Consider the following 21,975-nt stretch of genomic DNA (forward strand, 5'->3'; position numbering starts at 1 on the left):
TGTCTTTACTCTTTAGATGGCATGGACATGCTGGCTGTACTACTTCTCCAAGTTCATCGAGATGTTGGATACTGTAAGTGTTGGTTTTGTTAGCATGTTTTTGCTTTTCAGCTCTTGTTGTGTTTGCTTAACTTGATTATCTCCCCCTTATTTTGACAGATTTTCTTTGTGCTGAGAAAAAAGAACAGCCAAGTCACTTTCCTCCATGTGTACCATCACTCAATCATGCCCTTCACATGGTGGTTTGGAGTCAAGTTTGCTGCAGGTAGAGTGTCAGTTTATTTGGGTGTCATGTTTCTTTCACCCCCCCCAATTTATCCCATGAGAAATGACTAGATCTGCTCGTTCTTTTTCAGGTGGTCTGGGAACCTTCCATGCCCTGCTGAACTGCTGTGTCCATGTGATCATGTATACATACTATGCCCTGTCTGCTATGGGCCCAGCCTATCAGAAATACCTCTGGTGGAAGAAGTACATGACGACCATTCAGCTAGTAAGTCATGATTCTTTATAGTACAAGTCATTGTCTCAATTCTGCTACAAACCATATCTAGACTACAATCAAGCTGACTTGATCTTTTGTGCTGAAATTAACTAAATTTTGTTCCTAAGGTTCAGTTTTTGATGGTGACCGTCCACATCGGCCAGTTTTTCTTCATGAAAGACTGCCCATACCAGTTCCCAGTGTTCCTCTACATCATTTGGTTGTATGGACTGATATTCCTGGTTCTTTTCCTCAATTTTTACTACCATGCATATACCAAGGGCAAGAGATTGCCCAAAGTCCTTCAGAATGGAGCATGCTTCCTAAACCGTGCACACAATAAGATTGAATAAGGACTTTGTACTCTGTCGTTACCCATAAGTGAAGATCCTGCAGCTTTTTAAATTTTCTTTAGTTTCCTTTAACCATTTCAGAAAATTCACACACTGTGTTTTATGTTAAAACTTTGTGGAATGCCACTTTCTCACTGAATGAATATTGCTCGACTAGCACATGTGGTTTTACACTGAAGATGTGGATCCTGGTTTGTACGGTCTTCACTCGGGTTCTGAAATGTTTATGGGGTACGATATTTTAATATACCCTTCGATTGTACATTTTAAGCCCAGCTTTGAAATATGACCTAACTGCTGGTTTAACTGAATACATGGATCGTGAGAGCGAAGGTACTTGTTTTTAATGCTGTTGGCCTTTGAAAGGGCAGTGAAAGGTCTGCTTTTTACTTGGTAGGTTCCTTAAGCAAACCTTGGGCCCTTTCCCCAATGAAGAGCATGACTGATAACTACGCTCGAGTCCTAGGTTGAATGTGGTAAACGTGACAGCTGGGTTAATTTGGAGTTTTCAGCTTTTGGAAAAATTTTATTTTCAGTGTTTATTGTTAACTTCTTAATATTCTTGTGGCTATTCTAGTTTTTTTGTTGTTGTTTTGTTTTTTTTTAAAAAAAAAAAAACAAGTCTGACTGAGGCATTGGTGTTCTTCAAAGAACCAAATATGCCAGTGATCTGTGGAGACTGTTTGTTTATTATTGTTATTTTCCCCTAGTCCTTGTATTTATGTATTTTGTAATTCTTTACAGCGCTCTATTTATATATTTGAGTTTTTGTTAAATGGAAAAATTGTACCTTTTTTTTTTTTTTTTATTCAACAAAATAAATTATTTGTCAATACGTTTGTTTTTGTGCATTTGTTGCTAATGCTGACCCGGAAGTCCTCCTAACCATATTTGGCGCAACCTGTTTGGCACGTGATCTTTCGTTGTCCAATCACGTGGCCCGAAACAATGTGTCCAGTTTGAAAACCGAACGTGCCTCCCTGTTTAACAACTTTATTAGGAAGTAAATGCGAAGAAGTTTGATGGACACGAAACCGGTGTTTTAATGTAATGTAGTTTAATAAGTTGTTCATTATATCGACAGGACTAAAAATGGATGGGAATATGATCGGCCCCGGTCCGTACAGGGCAACAAAGTTGGTAAGTTTTGCACGCGCGCCGTTAACACTGGCACGCGAGTGACTACAACAAGTTTTCTAGTAACTTCTTGCTTTTGTCAAATTATTTTGTTTAACGTTAATTTCGTGGTTCGAGTTTATAAATATTTTTAGTATTTGCAAGTCAAATAACACCGGGGTCTCTTTTTTTTTTAACCCTAAAACTTTAATTTTGAGTAAGCTAGGGAGTTTCCCAGCTTTGGGGGGGGGGGGGTTCTTATTACTGGAGTTGATAACCAGCTAAGCTTACTTGAAGTTAAAGTTCTACCAGTTCACTGTCTAGTAGTTTCTGTGGCTAATTAGCTAGCCTTTACACTAGCGCTCTCATACAGAAAACTGCCTGCGTCTCAGTATTGATAAAGTCGAACAGTAAACTGTCCTGAAGTATTCCCCACATGAAATGTATATTTTTCCTCAGTTTGTGTCAGTAACTGAGCTGTATTTTCTGTCGAGTTGTGCGAGCAGTGTCCGAGACTATTTTCGCCTGGAGCTTCAAACTCCAGTCACGTTTAGTTTTAGTAGCCTTAAAGTAAAGGTCCTCTCTGACACACATTAAATATGTTTACACTGTAATATTTATGATGTATTTAGTGATTGTGGTGGTAATTTGTTGGTCGGTTCTCCATTTTTATGATTCCTGTGAGAAATCAGTGGCTGTGTGCTGTAGGGGTGTCACGATACGTATTGGCTGAAGCGTCGCGATACCGTAAAAATACAAATGTAAAGACAAACTGACGTTTCGTCTGAATACTTTATTAATGAGACTTAATAACTGGCTGTTGGAAAAACTCAAGAACAATCACAGAATTGGAAAACAACTAATTCAATGTGCCACATATTTAATCTATTATTCCTTATAAATGGAAATTGTTCTTAGAGAACGAAGAATGAGAACGAAGAATGATATCTTCATTAAGGATATATAAATGAATTTGAAACGAGCTCCAAAATATAATAAAATTGGAACGGTTCGCTCGCTTACTAGCGAACACTGTTAATTTGAGTATTTACACACAGTGGTTAGCGTAACGTTAGCTCGCTTTGGCTAATTTGAGTATTTACACACAGCGGTTAGCGTAACGTTAACTTCCTTACTAGCAAACAGGAACTCTTTCAATAGTAAGGTAAAGAATTTGGGTTAAATGAAGTATGACTAACCATTGTGTATTCTGCAAGTAGTGTATGCCTCATTTTAGCGATAATAGTATTAACTGGCTCACTTTCAACGTTATTTACTGTATTACCGTATTGACGATACTACCGTTTAAAAAATACAGCGGGATCGGCGGTATTTTGAAGCTCTAGTATCGCGATAGTATCGTAGAACTGGTGTACCGTGCAACCTTAATGTGCTGCAGTGACATCACTGGGAGACATTACTAGTAGAGCTGTGACGGTGGCAGCTTTTTACCACCACCGTGGTTAATGACCAAACAAATATAAAATAAGACTCGACTAATATAATTAGACTCGACACCGAAATTCCCGCTTCACTGCTGCTCACTTCCGGTGCAAAATTTTAGCAGTGCAGAGATTACAAACTGCAGTTTTGTCATCATTCCACACAAGAGACATCATCTTTGATGTGTTTTCCCACCCTCTTTTGATTAACAGGATATAATCAGCCCTGATCATCGGATGTTTTTAAACTATCGGCCGATAGCCAATGGCAGGAAAAATAGCCTTTATCGGCCGATACTGATTATCGGCTGATACATCGGTGCATCTCAAATTTTTACAAGTGTAGTACCACAAGCCTATAAAACTTTGAAAGAAATACCATTAGGACGGTAACTTAAATAATATGTTACAAATCTAAATATTAAATAAACTTAAAAAAAACACGGGTAGGTGACATGCCTGGCGATGGCTCCTGAGATTTGTAGTGTTTGCCCGTTTAACACTTTCTTTTTTTTTTTTTTTCCATAAAGCCGACTTAATTCTTCATCCAAATTTACTGGTTCACCTCTGTCATTAGGCATGAATCCAAAATGTTTCCAGATCACCGATGTAACATCTGGTTTCCCAACAATATCCATCGCAGCGTCAGAACCCGAAGTGAAATCGCAGAATTCACCTGATTGGATTTTGCTGCGCTCAAACAAACCTGCGCCAAACTAACAGACAAAAACAAATAAAGTGTTTGATTGTGATTATGTAATTTGTGTATTAACATAAAATCTCCCGTTATATGACAAATATATAAATACAAATGAATATTGCAACTGTTGTTGTTATTATTATTATTATTATTATTATTATTATTATTATTATTATTATTACACTTTTATACAAAATGTTGTACTTTGTACTGTCATAGTGCCCACTCAAGCAGAAATATTAACGTGGCTTGTAACACTAACGCAGGTAGAAGGTTTGCCGCTGTGGTGGTGTGGTTGCCATGGCCACCATCACAGCCCTAATTGCTAGATCAGGTACAATGGTTTTTAATTGGAGTTATTAAAACAGTCTCAAACATAAGGGATAATGGTCAGATTTTGCGGTTGGCTCGTAGGAAAACAAAAGAGCAAATGTGTATTTTCTCTGTCACCATGTTTTAATTTCATGTTAATGTGAAATCCAGTGTAGAAGTTGTGGAGACATTGGACTCAAAGGTCCAGAATGCAATGCAGCTTTACAACACAGTTATGCAGTGTTTCAGAAAAGACTCGGCTCGGCTTGATAGTTGAAAGAAATTTGAAGCTCTGGAAGCTGGTCTGTTTTAGCACAGTGTTCAGACGAGAGCCGGACAAACTACGGCCCTGTTCGCACCTGGTATTAACATCTCAAATGATCCAATCGCAGGTGGCAGCAGAGACGCATAGCGTTGGCCAGTTGTGTTTGGACTTCGTACATCGTTTCTGCTGGAGGAAGGTTGTTGCACGAGGAAATGACACACAAATTTTATGTAAATGTACGCTGTTTCAAATGCTTTGCCGGCGAGGTCGGCTAACAGAACTTGTAAGTCCCAAGCTTCAATTGGTAAAAGTCATAAAAACCCCCATCCCCCCAATTCCTCAATTCCCAACTCGTCAACTTCTCAACTACAAATTCCTTCTCCGTGTATGGAGTGATATCAGTTCATCATGGCTGTGCACAGCATCCGAAGTAAACAATGTACGCCTCTGACGTGATGTAATTCCGACCAGCGAATTACCACTTATGAGGACTGAGGGCTAAATCCCACTGGTGCCACTATCAAACCACACTGTAGGTCAAGAAGAAAACTGTTAATGAAAGTGAAAGTCATTTTGTTGAAAGTAAGTCTTGGGCACCATTGAGAAGCACATGTTAATCATGAAGATGAATTTGTTTAAGTACTGTTTAGGATGGAATTTTCCTGTAAATAAAGTTTTTAAAAATGTTAATACTAATGATCTAGCCTCAGAATATTTGGAGCCAAGGATGATTAGTGAAGCAATCCCATATAGTCAGTGGAGGATGTTTATCATTTATGATGATCCTTCAGCTGTTGGGGAGGGGAGCATGGTGGCCTCGCACGTTTGCCTCGCAGATCTGTGTTTGGGGGTTTGAATGCCGGCCAGTGTGTGCAGAACTTACATGTTCTCCCCGGGGGTTTCCTCCTGGTATTCCGACTTCCTCCCGACATGCGTTGCAGTCTGATTGACATTTCCAAATTAGTTTGTGATTGTGCCCTGCGATCGGTTTGCACCCCGTTCAAGGTGTCCCCCCACCCTGCGCTCCGAGCTCCCCAACGACCTCGTGTAGGATAAGCAGTACGGAAAATGGATGGATGGATCCTTCAGCTGGTTACTAGCATGTGTATAAATGAATGTAGTGTCTTAAAATGTTGTATTCAACAAAGGTACATCTTATTTTATCTCTCCATTCATAACTCTGAACAGTGCTAGGCAATAAAAACCACAATGATTTATCTTAGAACATCAGCTGAATCACATCTTGTTCTGAATCGCATGAACAAAGGATTTTCAGCTATTCACGAAAACAACCCCAACACCCTTTGTGTCTTGTTTAGTCTGTGTTTATCTAAACATTTGAATCTTAACATTTCTGGCATCTGACCTGTTTCTTCAAAGATAACGTGTAGCTGTCAGGCTTATCTCAGAGTGGGTTGTTTAGCACCGTGTCACGTACGTGTCACATACCAATCACGTACTATGACTGAGGATCTAATACTATGACCTGATACTAGTTTTCGGTGTTTATAGTACATTTCCTGATAGCATGAGTTAACTCAAACCTGTGAGTTTTTACGAATAAAAGAAAATCCAAAATGCTCCTGTCAATAGATGCTTCACCAAACATCAAGTAACGTTAGGAAATATCTGATATTAGAATCACTTTTTAATCTAGAGTATACCCCGGGATGCCCCGCAAAACCTTTCCAAAGCAAGATGAAAATCTGTAGTTTATCTGTAGTTTAGAGTGGCAGATACATTATATACACATTGTTTAAAAATGTTTGGCGTGTTGAAAAAGTGTACGAACATCTACACTGGTTGAAGGTTAATTTATTTGAAGAAACTTCCTAGTGTTTTGCTAGGGCACTGGACTAGCCTCCAACTGAGCATGCACTTCACTCTGTGCAGCAAACAAACTTCTTTGCACTTAATCAACACTTCCCCACAGAGAACGAGTTTTGAGACAGAAGACAGTCTGAAACTGAAAACTGTGGCAAAAATTGAACATGATCTTCAAATGAACAGCATTCTAAGCTAACAATTTTCAGACTTCGTTTTCGCTAATCACGGTTTGTGAATGCGCTGTGAATGAGTTTTCGTTTACGCTTTCAAACTTTTGGTTTACGCTCCGCAAGTTTACTTTCGCCATTCTGGCACGAACCTCTTGTGTGGGCGGGGCTTAACAGCAATTTACTCTCGTTGGCTAGTGAGATTTGGACCGACAGCTCGAGTGTCCAGCTGAGGAGGAGAATGATGATGATGACGGCGTCGATCCTGAGAGCTCATCTCGTAAAAAAAAAAAAATAGTCGTATGAGACTACCCAAACGTCAAATATTAATTACGAGCTACTATGCTGAATAAGTAAGTAAGCAAGTAATTTCCAATACAAAGTACAAACACTATAACTGTACAGTGAACCGCATCCAGAACGCTCTCCTAAACTCATTCCACTGAAGTCTCGACTTCCTGATCAGGCTCCTATCAGTCCAAATCTCACTAGCCAATGAGAGAAAATTGCTGTTATGCCCCGCCCACAAACTTGCGAACGCAAATTTGCGGCATGCAAACGAAAAGTTTGAAAGCGTAAATTAAAGCTCTGGCAACGCTTTCATAAATCATGATTAGAAAACCGTTAACGAAGAAGGCCATGGAAGATTTTTGCCACCGAGCTCCCTGTTTTCAGTTTCAGTGTTTTTCTTCTCCCATTGTACATTTTTGCTTGTTTAATTATGAAAGCATATTAAGCTAGTGTGGCAGTCTGCAGTCCCGCTTACCCAAAAACACATTGTTGTTTTGTGTAGTTCTGGTCAGCAGCATGTTCTTGATATCTGTTGTGTATGGTTGTTGTGTACAGTGGCATGTCACATGTTTATTCCAGCAGGAAATTACACGTCCAAAAGGTTTTCAGTGCAGTCGCTTCCACTGTGCCAAGAATTAAAGGCTGCTGTAGTATGATTTCGGGGTTTGGATGAAGGGGGTTTGGGAAACCTTTGGGACGTTGCAGCCAGACACAATAGGGATGAGAACCACTCGAATAAGGATCTTGATCGGGTAAACAAACAACAACAAAAACACAGTAATAGAAAGAATTTCATTTGAATTGAAAACAGTGAGGTAACCATCCAATCATACACCGTTTAACTGTTAATCCAGGACAGTGTAACAACCCTACAAAGAATGTACAGTACTGTGCAAAAGTTTTAGGCACCCTATTTTTTAATTTTTTTTTTAGTACACACTTTGTTACAGATTTTTATTTGATGACTTCTACATTATCGAGTCAGTACAAAAAACATTTTAGATTTCAAAACATTAGATTTCCAGCACAAAATGAACTGTTAAAGAAAAATGTTTGTATGTCGGTAAAGAAAGCAATAAATTACGTAAGAGACACTTTTCAGACAAAAAATACCGAGACTGGATCTGCAAGATAAATAAAACTTACAACTCATTTCCTTATAAAACTGCACACATTGTACCTGAGACTACTAATTTTATTTTAAAAGCAAAGCGTCGTCACATCAAATATTGAGTTTGTTTAATTCATTACTGTTTACTGCTCTTTATATTATTTTGATTCATGTAGAAACATTTAATTTCATTATTTTTGAAGGCATCTTTGCTGTACAGCATTTCTTTGCATTCCAGACTTTTGCACAGTACTGGCTGTTTTTTGTTTTTGTTTGTTTTTGCAGTCTTGAAAGCACAATGGATCGTTTTTCTGGGTACATCACCAAAAATCAAGTGACTTTAAGAAATACCTTCCATCACAACGTTTCCTTTCTGTCTTTCAGTGGAATGAAACCATCAAGCTTTTCCGTGGAGGGATGCCACTGAGAAAACACTGGGCTCATTTCCGGAGTTATGATAACAGCTTCACCGGCTCAGAGGCTGTTGATTATCTCCACGAACTGCTGAAGCGTAACCAGAACTTTGGGCCTGAGGTGACCCGCTATCAGTCTCTACAGCTTCTGAGGAAGTTCCTTAAGAACCATGTGATCGAAGATGTCAAAGGACGCTTTGGTAAAGAAGACTTTGACGACAACGGACGTTTATACAGGTGCTGATCTGATCTGTAGTATGTACTTAGTTTTATGTCTTTTGTCCTATGAGGTGTATGTACATTTTATTTATTTATTTATTTTTTGTCGTATCAGATTTCCTCCACAGTCACCCCTCAAGCCCGTCCCTCAGCGTAGGCCTTTGGCGCAGAGAGACTTTGTTCCGCAGACACTACGATGGGATGACTGTGACGACTCACGAGTGCCCTCAACGATACCCATGAAGCCACTTGTTTTGGTAAAGGATTTAGGATCGGATATGTAAAATGTATTAAAGGTTGTGTGAGAGCATATGAGACAAGTACAGAATTTCCTTTCTTATTAGAATTCTGAGACATGGAACAAGAGGCACAGTATTGCTATAGGGGAAGTTCCTGAGTGCAAGCTGGTTCGGAGGAGAGACATCACGCCAAAGCATGAGGACCAGATATGGAAGTCAATGACTCTGAACCAGTAAGTATTAAATCTGCAAAAGATAGTACATAGTCTTTATGCCTGTACATTTCATAACGTGTATTCTCAGGGGAGGACATATCAGTAACCCAGGACAAGCAGATTTCATGTCCAGGCTGTTTGTTTTTTTTGTTTTTTTTTCATTCGTGCTCGCCATGGTGGACAAAAAGTTCAATTGCCGGGGGGGGGAGTATTCCCAAAACAAAATATTTCATTTGGTATGTTAAAAATGAACACGCCATCTAGGCAGTAGAATAGTTTTTACTAGCTGGATTAATTAGTGTGCATGGATTACAGGCTTTTTTTTTTCTGAATTAGGAATAGAGGTCACCCGATACTGGATTGTACCGATACCCGTAACTAAGTCGTGCGGTACCTGCTGATAAACGATTAATCAACCGATAGTTTTTAAAATTGATGCTGAGTGAAAACATAAAACTCAAAGTAATATATTGCTGAACTTTATTACAAGTAACACTCCAAATAACTAATAAAAATAGCGACCACCAAAATGAATCAAAAATCACTTTAAATAAAAACAAAATTGATCAGTGACAGTTCTTATTATTTTGCCTCTAGAGGCCGCTCTTGCACTGTATAATGATAGCGGACCCTTTTCAGCCGCTCCCACAACCGGGAAAAACTATTGGAGTGGATTTTTGCCGATAACCGATAGTTCCAGCAAGCGGTTTATCGGTGCGTATTAATCGGCAAAACCGATCAAACGGTCAACGTCTAATTAGGAGCAGGCAGGAATGAAACACTGACGAAACTGAGTGCGAAGCTGAACTCTCATGTTAACTACAGGTGGTCAGTTCACGGTTACAGATGCTGACAAGTTAAAGACACTAGCCAGACTTCACAAATATCTTTACTTCTCTTCTTTTTTGCCTTTAACGAATAACACATGACGGACCGTGAAAATAATACACGTTGGATGGAGGGGGGGATTGGGTTGTGCTGCAGCATGACGTGAAGCGGGTGCATTATTTTTGTATAACTGCACAATCTGGAGTTTGTTATTCTATTTATACAAATGCGATTCGCCGTTTTTATATTACGATTCAATGCTGTGGAACGTCCAAGAGACAAATTATTACCTGTACTTATGTTCTAGTCACTATAAACAGTTATTCTCTCAGTCATTTCTTCAGCCGCTTTCTCTCTCTCTCTCTCTCTCTCTCTCGCTCTCTCTCACTCTCTCAAAAAATTGAGCATGTCTTTTTACTGAGAAACCGGAACATGCAAACTTTTATATGGTTATACAGTATACAACAATCGAGACTCCTTCCATAAATGCTAATTAAATGTCTCCTAACAAAAAAGTCACCACAACAATGATTATACGTTTTACTTTATTAAACAAGCGTCTACCTTCTGACCAATCAAAAATTTCTATACGTGCCAGTCGATGACGGAGCGCCACTTCACATAGAGAAAACTTGATTTTTTTTTTTGTTGTTGTTGCAAAACACAGTGTACTCTTATCATCTGTGTTAGAAGACAAGAATAAACATACACGTGTTCATTTCCCTTAGTCTATATTAATGCACTTAACTAGTTAACTACGTCTTGTCATTCATTGTTACATTACTGGGCAGCAAAAACTTGGGACTGGGCAGCACACTGGTGCTTTTACTTCCCTGGTGAGCTATCTAATAAATTTAGATGATGAATTTGTCCACCCCTGATTCCCCAAAATATTTTAACACTGTTGTTGAATAGTTTACAGAGCGTTCTGGGGCTCCAGTCTTTAGACGGTGTTCTCAATGCCAAGCTCTTGAGTCCCAAGCACATTGTCTACAACATATTTAGTGTCAACAAACAGGGCATCGTTGTTCTGAAGAACAAAGCAGGTGAGAATGCGATTAAAATGAACTTGAATTTTTTTTTTCGATATTTGTATATAAATATTTGTTTGATATTGGTGCCATCTGCTGTTTTACAGAGGACCTTCCTCACTGGGTTATATCTGCAATGAAATGCCTGGCAAATTGTAAGTAAAAAAAAAAAAAAGAAGTTGTCATATTTGTACATTTTATTTTTTGTTTTTTGATCTTTTTAATCATTTCTGATTCGGAACGAATTCTTGTGTTGTTTCAGGGCCGAACGGAAATGAGAGAAATCAGCCCATGTATTCCGGCTTTGAGCGAGACGTTTTTCGAACAGTAGCCGAACACTTCCAGAGATTGAAGGAGCCACTGATGACATTCCAGCTATATGAAATTTTTGTCAGCGTTCTGGGTATAAGATGAATACAAAGGACAGCGATATCAAACATACAGTTGAGGTCATAAAATTTACATACACCTTGCAGAATCTGCAAAATGTTAATCATTAAAAAATAAAAATAGGGATCATAAAAATTGCAATTTGTTTTTTATTTAGTTCTGCCCTGAATAAGCTATTTCACATAACAGATGTTTACATTTAGTCCACAAGACACACAATAATAACTGAATTTACACAAATGGACCAGTTCAAAAGTTTACATACCATTGGTTCTTAATACAGTGTGTCGTTACCTGGATGATCAATGACATGACTGTTTTTATGCTTTGTGAGAGTTTTTCACGAGTCCCTTGTTTGTCCTGAGCAGTTAAACTGCACACTGTTCTTCAGAAAAATCCTCCAGGTCCTGCACATTCTTTGCTTTTCCAGCATCTTCTGCATATTTGACCCGTTTTCAACAGTGTTTATATGATGTTGAGATCCATCTTTCACACTGATGACAATTACAAAAGGTGCAAACATTCACTGATGCTCAAGAATTCAACACGATACATTAAGAGCCAGGGGGAAACTTCTGGGAAACATGTAAATATCTTATGTGGCTTCTGAAGTGCAGTACTAAATGAAAAAATAAGATCTTTAAAGAGAATAAAAAGAATTTACACTGATATAAGTACGAGTCTCTCAGTCGTCCTCAGTGTCAAAAAAATGGATCTCGACATCTTATAGTCACTGTTGAAAAGGGGTCAGATATGCGGAAGATTCTGAAAAAACAAAGAATGTGCAGGACCTGGAGGATTTTTCTGAAGAACAGTGGGCAGTTTAACTGCTCAGGACAAACAAGGGACTCGTGAACAACTCTCACAAAATATAAACACAGTCGTGGATCATCCGGGTAACGACACACGGGATTAAGAATCAAGGGTGTGTAAACTTTTGAACTGGTTTATTTGTGTAAATATAGTTATTGTGTCTTGTTCAGGGCAGTACTAATTAAAAAACAAAATGCAATTTTAATTGTACCTCTCCCTTTTTTATTCCTTTATTTCTTCTTCTTTTTTAAAAAAATGTTTTTTTTATTTTTTTAATAAATATTAGTAAAATTTTGCAGATTCTACATGGTGTATGAGCTCAACTGTAGAGGATTAGTTTATTCTGCAAATTTAGGCCATTTCCAGAGTTACACATGATATATGGTTGGGCTGATCAGATTACAGTAGTCTGTATTTTTGTTTTTAGTTTTGAAATAGCAGCACATTTGCCTTGCACCTTAGCAAATAAAAGGAATTAATTCTGTTAAGCTTAATTGCCAAAATTATTTTAAAAACATCCAAAGCACATCCTGTAAATCCTGTGTTGATGTGTGGGACTGAATAGTGTTGATATCTAACACGTTTCCCTCCCTCTCTCCGTTCAGGACTTCTTCCACGTCGGCAGATTGTGGTTGAGGCGCTGCAGGTCTGCTGCCTCCTCCTGCCTCCAGCCAACCGGCGAAAGCTGCAGCTGTTAATGCGCCTGATGACTAAAGCCTGCAACAATCACCATCTCCCTCCACTTAACGATACCATCGGAACACGCACCCTGGTTATTTACATTCCTAATTCTCTCTAATATGAGCCTAGATGTTTACTTGTACTTAGCTTTTCATCAACCTGACTGAGTTCATTTAAATGTATTCCGATTGCGTGACTACGTAGTTAACGTGAGATTTAAAGCACTTAATAACTCACTCCCTGCGTGTATTTTACACTGAGGTGTATTCTCAGTGTAATTATTTTTCAGTTCACGCTTAAACCGATTAGACAAATTCCACTGTGGTGCACCTCATAACCGCATTACGACTCTCCACTGAAAACGAATGACTTCCCATTGTCTTTTTTTTCGGGAAGCAATGAAAAGCTAGCATTAGTGTGCTCACTTGCTTCTCACTGGCTTCTGTGATGTGCGTATTGCAAAGGCCAGTATTATAATACTGATTAACATCACTAAAAAAATGAGACGCTTGTAAGTCCTGTCAAAGAGCTTAGCCGAGCGCTTCACTTTAATAATATCAGTATCAGCAAAATTTCCTTCAGACGGTTTCTTATAGAACAAATGAACAATTAGATGGCTATCAAATATCCCGAAACCTTTTAAAATGTGCACTTCCTCACAGAACAGTTTTCTCTTCCAGCTGTAGAGGAAGGCTTTTATATCAGATCAGATTGCCGTTTCTCCCCTCATTTCTAGATGGTCCAGACTTTCTCACGCTGCATTTTATGTTCATCTGATGAAGTGGACCTGGATGAGCTGCTGGCCACCAAACTCGTAAACTTCATGATGGACAACCATGAGAACGTGCTGAAGGTCCCCACCGAGCTGCAGAGATCTGTGCAGGAGCATCTGTCCCACCTGCGCAGAGCTCAGGTTGGTCGCACACATATACATACACACATGCTATAAACAGGACTACACAAAGTCAGGCTTCTTTGCTTTGTTACTGAGTGATTGACTCCCATGTGCACGTATAAAATTTTCAAGAGACAATTTGTCGGTGTTTGCATTTATATAAAAAAAAATTATTAAAGCATGTGTGTAATTTTGGCACGTTTTAACGAGAAAGGCTATTATAATTTGTAACTTGTGTGAAACATGCCAATAGTTTGGCCAATAGTTTGTGAACACTTGACCATTACACTCATATGTGCTTGTTGAACATCACATTCCAGATTTTGCTGTTATAATACGCTCCACTCTTCTGGGAAGGCTTTCCACTAGATTTTGGAACATGGCTGTGGGGATTTGTGCTCATTCAGCCACGAGAGCATTAGTGAGGAGACCTGGTGCTCAGTTGGTGTAACAGTTCATCCCACAGGTGTTCAGTTCACTCGAGATCTTGCACTCGAGCCTTGGCAAACCATGTCTTCACAGAGCTCGCTTTGTGCACAGGGGTGCGGTCATGTTTGGGCCTCTTAGTCCCAGCGAAAGGAAATTGTAATGCTACAGCATACAAAGACGTCCTCAAACAACTGTGTGCTTCCAACTTTGTGGCAGCAGTTTGGGGAAGGTTCACATATGGGTGTGATGATCAGGTGTCCATACATACCAACAGTGAAACACCACTGGGCCTCATTAATTGAGCTGGATAAGAACGAATTTATTTGTAAATTGTTCATATGAGCATTTACACAAGAAATTTGGTATTCATGAGAATCCTGTAATTTTGGGAAAACGTTCGTATCCTACTCGTGCAAACTTATGTGTAACTAATGTAAACCTCAAACTGATTCAAATCATATAAAGCACAAGAAGTTACTGCACTTTTCTATTAGGATTACGCTGGCAAGTCGAAATATCTTGTATATTTTTATTTACACACACAGATTTAATGAAACTGTTGTGAAACTCAGTCCTTAATGGCTTTAACTACAGAAATATGAAAAAATGTCAAATTGAGAAAACAAGCCAACACAAGTTCATCAATGAAGACAAAGAAGACCAGTAATTCTATTACGAATGACGCTGTATAAAAGAAACATGGGTCGTATAGTCCCTAGTGTGACGTGGCTTCATGGAGGGTGTTGAGGGATTTCTGGCCGAGAGTCGCACACACACGTCGCTCGGTTACTTGGCTACAGATTTTGGCCCTTTTGGTGCCGTTACGCCGTGTAACATACGAATAATAATGTAAGAATCATATTTTTGCATTGTGAACTTTGCCTTTTATGCCGTTTTGTGGGCGTCACCAAAAGCAAATCAGCTATGCCGTGCATGAATTCATTAAACAGGCGCACGAGGTTATGAACTAAATTGATGTTACCGAAACTTTTGTAAATCCAGTGGATATTTTCTTTCGGTTTGGTTTCCGCAAACTTTTATAGGCAGCTTTATTAAAAGACCGATAAATGAGGCCATTGTGCACAATGTTCATTTTACTATTTATTTAATATATTATGAAGAGTGCCAGTAATTATTTGGTCATAGTCTAATTCTAAACCGGTACAATTAAATCTAAATCATGAATCGGCCGTATGGTTAAAAAAATCCAGTATATTTTATTACTTTTGCATCAACTATTGATTATAAATTTACTTTTGTTAAAAATCAGGTGTCTGAATTATTAAATCGGCATCGTAGATCAATAAGGAACCACTTAAACTTCTATTATATGTTGCAAACAGGACGTTCACCTACATCAAACTGTTATCAGGTTTTGACCAGTATTTGCTACCCAGATATTTGTATCATATCCAAAAGGAAAAAGGGGGTCGGTGCTTTCTTAGAGAGCGATCATGGCTAGCTAGAGATGTGGATGAATCACATGGAAGAATGACCGATCTCGTTAAAGCTGCGAGTCTCCTCACACTCTTGCGTGTTTATTAGATAAAATATGCAGGTGCAGACACAGACTCTACGCTGGAATCGCCAGCGCACACTTTCTGCAGACAAATCAGCAAGCAGGAGTTTGAGGAGCAGAGAGTCACAGGCTCCCAGGGAGCGATAGTTGAGCTACTAGAAGGGATCATTCATGACAAGGCCATGTCGATAAAGGACAAGAAGAAGAAACTGAATCAGGTTAGAGCTTTCTATGTTAATTATAATGGATTCATTTATTTTATTTTTTTTTAAACAGCTCACCACCCTCATTGGAAGACAATCAGGAGTTTGTTAGCAATGTACAGTGAGGGGAAATAAGTGTTCAGACACTTGTTTTTTGTTCTTAATATACTTCCTGTGCATATACTATATCCACTTCAAATTTACACACATGATGTCTTTTGACTTTGTACTTAGTGCAAAAAAAGTATGTATTCATAAGCATTAAAAAAAATATTTAACAAATGAAATTGATAGGAAGAATGTATTCGGACACCACAAATGAACTACATTAGTACTTTGCTGCAAAGCTGTCATAGGCAATTGCAGCTTCAAAACGTAATTGGCTTTTTGAAGCATTGCGGTTCAGTTCTGGCTCATTCCTTCACTCCTCTTCATTTCGCAAGGTTACTAGGGTCTCTCTAATGGAATTTCAATTTCAAAATCCCTCCATAAATATTCAATAGCTTTCAAATCAGGAGATTGGCCAGGCCATGCAAGTCCTTCTTGACTTACTTTGGCTGTACATTTGGGGTTAATGAGATTAAATACGTCCTCCAGTATATCCTGGTGCAGTTGCAATCAAAATTATTCAACCCCCATTTCAAAGCAGGTTTATTGTCAAAAAAGAAAAATGAAGCTATCAACAGCTGCATCCAGATTTCTGAGAAGGCAGGTTGTGAAAAACCCTCGAGTGACTGCAGAAGACCTGCAGCAAGACTTGGTAGCAACAGGCTCTAAGGTTTCAGTGAGCACAGTAAGGCACGTACTAAACACAGAAGGTTTCCATGCCAGAACTCCAAGACGTACACCACTACTGACCCAAAAGCACAAGAAAAGTCGAAATCATATAAATAAACCACAATAGTTTTGGGGTTCTGTTCTGTGGAGCGATGAAACAAAACTTGGAACTTTTCGGCATGATGGATCAGCGGTACGTCTGGAGGAAGAAGAATGAGGAACACTCTGTCCACAGTCAAGCATGGTGGAGGCTCGGTGATGCTCTGGGGCTGCTTTGCATCCTCTGGCCCTGGAACCTGCAGCGTGTGGAAGGCAAGACGGATTCATTGAAGTATCAGGAAATCCTAGGAGAAAACGTCATGCCGTCTGTGAGGAATCTGAAGCTTGGGCGTCATTGGACCGGCCAACAGGACAATGATCCCAAGCATACCTCAAAATCCACCAAGGCTTGGATGCAGGAGAAGTCCTGGAAGATTCTACAGGGCCATCACAGTCACCTGACATGAACCCCATAGAAAATCTCCGGTGGGATTTGAAGAAGGCGGTTGCAGCACGCAAACCCAAGGATATTACTGAACTGGAGGCCGTTGCTCATGAGGAGCGAGATAAGATTCCTCGGGAACGCTGCCAGAAGCTATGCATCTCGTTTGCAGCAGGTCATAATAGCAAAAGTGAGCTCTTTTTATGGACTATTTAAAAAGGAAGAGAAAGGGAAAAATGAATAAAATAAAAAGTAAAGCAGAAGTAAAAAATCTGATTAGGGATTCTTTTTTTTTCTTTCGTTTTTTTAAAGCATATGTATCTTGATCCCAGTTTTCTTTGGTTTAAAATATCAACTCATGTCTGTTTGGACACTTTAAACAGTAATATTGTTAGTTTAGTTTTGTAACTGTGTATAGACAAGGGCTGCATGAATAATCATATTTTAGTATTATCACAGTTTCCATCAATCCATCACAGGGCAGAATTTCACTCACATTTGCACAACCTTTCACACACTACAGACCATTTAGAGATGACAGTCAAGTTACAACGCATGTCTTTGGACTGGGGGAGGAAACACGCGAGGAACATGCAAGCTCGGCGCACACAGGGCGGAGTCAGGAATCGAACCCCCAGCCCTGGAGGTGTGAGGCAAACGCCCCGACTACTGCACCATCATGCCCCCCACTGGGAATGAATACGCCACCGAAATTGTTTTTATCAGCCACAGTATCTCACACCATAGACACGTACTGCTGGAAAAACATATGTATTTGTTTATTTAAAAAGTACATTTTACTTAAATTTTTTTTTGCAATATCTGAAAACTCTGGGGCTTTTCACACCGTGCTTAACCCCGGGTTTTAAACCCTGGAGAAAATTGAAATTGAAAAGCCGAAGAGGATTTATGTGGCGATATTTTTTCTCACTAATATGAAAGCGCGAGACAAGCTGTTATTTAAACCGTTTGCATTCTGTATTTATCCAATCATGGTTGTTGATGCTGCAAATATGCAAATAAGACCGTTAACCCAGGGATTAGGAATGTAAACGAGTGTGAAACGGCAGATTATTAATTGTTAACCCCCGGTAAAGGACGAGCTGTGTGAAACAAGACGACGCAGGATTCCGTTTACCCGGTGTTTAAAATGACCCAGGCTCAACTATTTCAAGTGTGAAACGCCCTTCTGTATCATACTGTCTACAGTATATCATGCAGCCCTGGTACAGACAGAAAAGTGAGCAGATACAGCTTTCCAACCTGTCGTTATTGAGCTGTTTCAACTGCAGCGGTTTGTTTTCTCTGACATTCTGACATCTTGCCTACTAATCTTTTCATATTTTTTCTCGGCCTCAGTTCCAGAGATCCTATCCTGACATCTACCGCAGACGCTTCCCTACACCTGAGAGCGAAGCTGCCATTTTTCCCGAGAGGCCTCAGAAGCTCAAACCCCAGCTGACATTCTTCACCCTGAAAAAGAAGTCGTTGCAGCCTTTCCAGAGGAGCTGGAGCTTCCGTGCTTGAACCAAAAATACAGTTAGCTCATCATAAAGCTGGCAAATACTGGGGGGAAAAAACTGTCTACAGACTCAGTTATCAGCCTGTAGCTTCTGGGAAGTGTAGTATTGTTAGAGCTGGAATTGTTCTGTTTCATCTCAGTGCATGACTACTGGAATATTCCTGCTTTTAATTACACTTGAAAAACTGACACTGGTTTATGGATTATTTAATTGAATACGTCTCATATAGTCATCACGATATCCAGTGATGACTGCTTGAAGTCTTATATTTCAGAAGGCATATCACCGAACTTGTCTAGTCAAAGACTCTAACTCTTGATAAATATTTATGTGTGATAGCTTCGGACGGCACAGCAGAGCCTGGTGTAAGAGTGCACGCGAGATGATGTTTGTATCGGATTGGTCAGCAACCGTAATGGAAAACCCTGTTAACATATAAATCGCAGTGGTGCCAATATATATGGTTTAGCTGTAGGATTTATCATTTTTGACCCCTTGTGTTTTTGAGGTATCGTATCGTCCTACATATGTCAAACTATATAGCGGATAAAATTCATCCGGCGGAAATTCACTGAAGGGGAAAGGACGCGGGATGCGAAAGACGGTTACTTTCGCTTCGTCTACAAGTGAACTTTGACCTGTGAATTTTCAAGCTTCAGTCTTGTGAGCAAATAGAATAAAAAGAAGTGGGGGCTGTGGAGTCTTGCGAGGTAAAAAAAAAAGAAAAGGAGTAGCTGCTTAGTAGCGTCACACAGACGTGCTGTTTTCTTACTGTTGTTTGGAGCACATCTGGAAAAGAAATTAGCCGTCTTGTTCACTCGCATACACTAGGATTTTTCGAGGTGACGACGTTCTATTTTATTTCTCTCATGCTGCTAGGATTTTCTTATCCGTAACGTTTCAGGTCAGTTCCAGGTCCAGCTGCTTGTCTCATGTTTTGCTCGGCTCGCTGCGAGACAGAGGGCAAGGAAAGTAATGAACAGTTGCACCGTATCAGCCGTTGTCTTTCATCTCATATTTTCATCCTACATACTTTTTCTTTAGACTTTTATATCCTTTTTTTTCTCCCTATTTTTGTATTGCAAGGTGTTATATAGTTTTTCAGACAAGTAATTTTTAAAAATTTTTTATTTTTATTATCATTGTATTTAAAAGATTTCATATTGGTTGTATTTTTTTTGTCACAGTATTAATTTTTGTTACTTAACCAAGGTAGTAATCATTTTGGACTTTGTTTTTGGCTGCTTATTTGTGATCTGTTTTTGAAGTGTATATTTTACTGAAGTGAGTACATACATGATGTTCTCATTAATCCCAATATGAAAGTGTATTTCATAGCGGAAAGGTCATGCAATCCTTCAAGTCTTGTTTGTTTGTTTGTTTGTTTGTAAAGATTAAATTACATATGGCTCTACTGTATATTTGTATTTTTTCAGATGCTGGAGTTAGTGTTACTGTCTGAAATGTTGTACAGTGATCACTGCTGTAATAAAAAAAAATGTATAAAGAAATGATTTGCATACGGAAGTAATTTTGTTTGTTTGTTTTCCCCCACAATTCCGTTTATTCTTCTTCAGTTCAACCAGTTTGAAACCTGTTCCTGGATTAAAAGTATGTAACAGTTAAGTCTTTTTTGTATTTTTTTTTTTTTTTGTATTTTTTTTTTTTTTTTTTATTTTTTTTTTTTTTTTTTAACATCATACATCATAAATCAGTCTGTATAGGATTTCGCAGAATTTTCATTGGTGATTGGTGCAGCCAAAATTCAAGCATTTTTGGCTGCACCAATCACTAAAGAAAAAATATTCGCAAATGTTTTCAAAGTTTTTGTTTGTTTTACAGAAATTGCATGAAATTGTTTTGCACGCTTTCACAGTGATGTTTGTTGGTAAATGAGGCCTTTTAGCTGTACTCATGTTCAATACACGTGATCAGAAATAAGAGTAAGATAACTGTAGGAAGAGCAGAGAATGCTAGAACTACAACACAGAGACCCATATCAGGATCGAATAGGAATTGGCTGCGGACGCAACTGACCAAAATTTTCCAAGTGTAGGAAAGTTAACTGACAGTAAGAGACCATTACATATGAACGTGTGCAACATGGCTCATCTATCACTTCATTCAGTAACAGCATAGAAGAAGAGAACACATCTAGACTTGCTCTTGGAGGAAAGGGTTCGAGAGTGTTTTTTGAAGGTTTTGAGGAATTCGTTACTTTTTCTGCGGTTGTTTGTTTTTAACATCCACCAGACTTACTGAATTAATCAGAACTAAACTTTACAAGAGTTGGAACACAGACCTCACTAATATGAATAGAAAACTGTAACAAAGAAACACAATCTATAGGTAAAGGGTTATTAGACCTGGTCCGGAGGCACAGTGGCACGCTTGCCTCGCACCTCCAGGGTTGGGGGTTCGAGTCCCACCTCTGCACTATGTGAGCAGAGTCTGCATGTTCTTCCCGTGCTTTGGGGGTTTGTGTTGTCTAAATTGTCTGTAGTTTGTGTGTGATTGTGCCCTTCCTCGTGCCCCAAGTCCCCTGGGATAGACTCCAGGCTCCCCGCCACTCTCTGTAGTATAAGCACTACAGGAAATGGATGGATGTATAGCATGTATGGAGACCTCCTTCCCTTCACATGCCTGATCCAGCTGATCAGTTAATAATCCTGCACTTCATGGTTTGGATCTGTTGTTGTGAGCAGGAAAAACCCTCAGATGCAGAATGGGAAATTCCTGTCGGCAAATGTTTTCCTGGTATTTCGAGATCCACACCATTGTATTAACAGGATAGTCCTAGCAGACAGAAAGAAAAAAAAGCTTCACTCGGTGAACTCACAGGTCAAAGTTCGCCTAGACAAAGAATCCGGTCACTACCAGAAGCAAATCAGGCGTCCTTTCCCCTTTGGTGAATTCCCCTTTCCGCTGCGAGAATTTTATTGGCTTTTGGTCTCCAGGTGTCTCCTTATCAACATACCAAGGGGCCATGCATTAGGTAAATGGTACGGCTAAACTCTGTCACCATGAGCGTCAATGATAAGACAAGGCGCCTGCGTGTACCCATACCTCACACGATATAAATGAGTAATCTGACCTTATCTTAAAATTAAGCAAACCAACTCCAAACGTTTGTTTGCTGTGTTGCTTTTCTGCTACTTCAGAGTTCTCCGTGGCGTCCTGCTGCAAACGAACGTCAGCCGTCATGATTTTGATGCACACGACATTATTGACCTCAGCAGGATGCCTTGTTA

General features: G+C 39.3%; 2 protein-coding genes across 3 annotated transcripts in view; both read left to right on the forward strand.

The window, feature by feature from the left end:
* elovl7b (ELOVL fatty acid elongase 7b) overlaps positions 1-1,672 on the forward strand; it is a 3,143-nt gene extending 1,471 nt beyond the window's left edge. For both annotated transcript variants that reach the window (XM_017490089.3, XM_017490090.3), the window contains exons 5-8: positions 17-73; positions 160-265; positions 357-493; positions 613-1,672. In XM_017490089.3, coding sequence (XP_017345578.1) covers positions 17-73; positions 160-265; positions 357-493; positions 613-837 — 525 coding nt within the window. In that variant the 3' untranslated portion in view covers positions 838-1,672. The remainder of the gene's footprint in view (positions 1-16; positions 74-159; positions 266-356; positions 494-612) is intronic.
* A 75-nt stretch (positions 1,673-1,747) lies between these two features.
* On the forward strand, positions 1,748-20,314 carry depdc1b (DEP domain containing 1B). Its single transcript, XM_017490051.3, has 11 exons — positions 1,748-1,977; positions 8,453-8,718; positions 8,816-8,957; positions 9,045-9,172; positions 10,898-11,028; positions 11,121-11,168; positions 11,276-11,416; positions 12,822-12,988; positions 13,634-13,810; positions 15,767-15,958; positions 18,561-20,314. The coding sequence occupies exons 1-11, from the start codon at positions 1,930-1,932 to the stop codon at positions 18,726-18,728; spliced, it is 1,608 nt and encodes a 535-aa protein (XP_017345540.1). The 5' UTR covers positions 1,748-1,929; the 3' UTR covers positions 18,729-20,314.
* Positions 20,315-21,975: the final 1,661 nt, after the last annotated feature.

Source organism: Ictalurus punctatus, chromosome 16 (genome assembly GCF_001660625.3).
Source record: "Ictalurus punctatus breed USDA103 chromosome 16, Coco_2.0, whole genome shotgun sequence".
NCBI classification, from domain to species: Eukaryota; Metazoa; Chordata; class Actinopteri; order Siluriformes; family Ictaluridae; genus Ictalurus; species Ictalurus punctatus.